This window comes from Phaethon lepturus, unplaced genomic scaffold (genome assembly GCF_000687285.1).
Source record: "Phaethon lepturus isolate BGI_N335 unplaced genomic scaffold, ASM68728v1 scaffold54860, whole genome shotgun sequence".
In the NCBI taxonomy this organism is placed as follows: domain Eukaryota; kingdom Metazoa; phylum Chordata; class Aves; order Phaethontiformes; family Phaethontidae; genus Phaethon; species Phaethon lepturus.
Window position 1 is genome coordinate 13,287 of NW_010510838.1, and position 2,747 is coordinate 16,033.

Genomic DNA, 2,747 nt, shown 5'->3' on the forward strand with positions numbered 1-2,747 from the left:
TTTTGAATTTCTCACTGTCTTCAGCCTATAATTGAGTCAGAATACCTTTAGTTTTCATCTAATAGAGAAAAACAGTGACAAGCATTAGCCTAGAAATAAATTGCTTTAAAGGCAGTACTATCAACTCTGATGTCCCAAGTGACAGCAAAATCCTAGCCCTCATTTAACAGGGGGTAATCAAGTAGAATTTCTTAATCTGCCTCAAGGACGCCTTCAAAAGGAAACTAATATGGGCATAACAAAATCACCTCTAATTTCAGTGATACAGTTTTGTGTTTTGCTTATGTAATGTATCACAGAATATTCTACACGTGAGACTGTGCAGGAGCCTACAATTTTCCGTCAGAGAATATCAGCTTTTTGTGTTCTTGAAAGAGGAATGTGATGATAAAAACTAAAAATACTAATGCTTATTTATCTTTCACTTGTTATATAAAAGAGAAAACAAACTTACGTTGTAAGGTTTGATTGTCTGACTTAAAATATCTAAAAAAAAAATTCAGAAGTGTAAAAGTGAGTGGCATTATGTCTTCAGTTTTATTCAGCACAAACTAAGCACCAGCTGCTTCTTTCAAAGACATTTCCTTATACAAAGTAAACGAAAGTAAGTAACCAAGCCATTCCTTGGCCTTCAAAAGGTAGAATTCAATTTTTCTCCCTTCTCCTGGGAAGTTTACATTACACCATTTTGTAACCCTACCAATGCAAAAAAAACCCCAAACCCCTGAACGCTTTTGTAAAATGACATCACAAATATGAGTGTTGTTCATGCAGAAACCTGAACTCACCAGGACGCCTTGCTGTCTCCTTCATGAGTATGATGTTGTGAACTCAAGCACCAGTGTACAAGGAAAAAAATCCCTTTACAATGCTCTTTACAAACAGTGTCAAGCAAAAATGAGGACTAAAAAATAAATTAGGCGAAAAAAGTATAAAATGGATGATGCCTCTTAAATTTCTAAGCACATACCAATGGAGTTCTCCCTGGAGCACAGCTTGCATTTCTGCACCATAGTGGCGCTTCCTCTGCCTCCTTTCAGGGGAGCAGTGTCCTAAAATCCATGACAATAGAGACATCATTTTTAACTGCACTCTAGCTGAGCCACTGAAAAAAAAAGGTAAAGTAGTTTGTACAACAATGGTCTTTAACTTTTTAAAAATATTGCAATGAGAAGGCTTTTTTTTAACTAGAGATTTGTAATTTAGAAAGCTCTCATTATCAAAGAATAATTCTCTTCTAGACTTAAAATACTGCATAATGGATAGTTATGTCTTGTCTACATAGGCATGTTCCATTAATTCCTCAGAATTCATTCTTACCATTCAGTGGTATGCAGCGAAAAGGGATGATTATTCCTAGGAACAGAACCTTCTCTTATCCCTGACAAATTTTATCCTGCTTTTTCAGTTTCCAAATGCTAATTTAGCATGCTTAACTCACCTTGAATTACCTTAACTTCTCCAAAAAGATTCCATCTTTTTTTTTTTACCCATAGCAATATGCTACAGGCACAACCTTATTCTGGTATCACTTCAAAATTTGTTTTCAAATGGTATTTTTACAGAAAGGTGGCTTTTCAAATCAGATGTAAATACATTGTCACCAACAGTCACCATTCCAATGGCATATTTCAATTAACAGTCTCCAATTTATTTTTTTTAATATGGAATATAACAGCATTTCCTAAATGCATATAGCTATTAAAATACTATTTATCTCCTCTAAAGTGAAAGTCATCACATCCCTGATGCTAATATCCCTTGTGTGTGAGAGGCAGGATTGATTTCTCATTTTTGTTCTGATGCAGGTTACAACAGGGAAACATACCACCAATCGCAGATACTGCCATTTTTCAGAAACTTCACCACAGTTCCCACATTTCAGCTGAAAAATAAACATAAATTGGAGAATTTAAAGCTGTCAATAATCAGGGACTAAACAGCTGAAGGAGCTGATGATTCAGATTCACAAACTGCGCTGTTTCACAGCTGAGAGGAGCCGGAGGCAGGTATAGGTTGCCGTCTACCCTGACAGGCCCGTGAAGCGCCTCGACCTGGCAGAGGGTCTGCCCTTCGGTACGTTGGATGGAAAACATGTTACAAAGCACAGTCACTAGATAAAAGAGGGGAATAACGCATCTCGCCATTTACCCGGGATACCTGCCAGTGGGCACTGGATTACCAACCACCTCACCAATGGAGGCACTGACCAGCACTTGAACTGAAGAGTTTTTGCTATTTTTGCTATTGCAGACTGACGTATAATGCCATGCATGTACTAATGCATACGTATCTATAAACTTCTACCGTCACGTTCGTCGGTCCTGTAGCAGCCTGCTTGCACTGCGTGGAAAAAAGCCGCGTGGCTATTTAAGCTGAGTGATGTGACATTTAACACCACAGGCCTTCGCTGCCAGGTGCCCCGCTCGACAGCCTGGACAACCAAACAGGCAACAGGCTCTCAACACCGAGAACGGCGGCTGTCTGCTCCCGCCGACCCCGACCCCCGCACCTTGAGGTACCAGCGGAAGTCCTCCCCCTCGGCGCGCAGGCGGGTGATGTTCTCCAGCGTGGCGCGCAGCTGCAGCCCGATCCTCTGCAAGGCAAGAGGCAGCGAGAGAGGCATTCAGCTCAGCTCAGCTCGCTTCAGTTCGGCCCGGCCGCGGCTCCTACCTACCCCCATGGCCTCGCAGGGCGCCCGGCAGCTCCCGGGCCCGCGGAGGCGCCGCGCTACCGGGACTCCCTTA

The 2,747-nt window shown here is 41.8% G+C and overlaps 1 protein-coding gene across 1 annotated transcript in view; it reads right to left on the reverse strand.

The window, feature by feature from the left end:
- The window catches only part of LOC104616850 (chromosome unknown open reading frame, human C1orf123), a 7,492-nt gene extending 4,809 nt beyond the window's left edge, over nt 1-2,683 (reverse strand). The window contains 7 exon segments of the mRNA XM_010281998.1: nt 1-25; nt 455-486; nt 789-830; nt 971-1,052; nt 1,829-1,885; nt 2,513-2,596; nt 2,678-2,683. The exon segment at nt 1-25 is cut by the window's left edge and continues 11 nt beyond it. Coding sequence (XP_010280300.1) covers nt 1-25; nt 455-486; nt 789-830; nt 971-1,052; nt 1,829-1,885; nt 2,513-2,596; nt 2,678-2,683 — 328 coding nt within the window.
- Between the last annotated feature and the right edge of the window lie 64 nt (nt 2,684-2,747).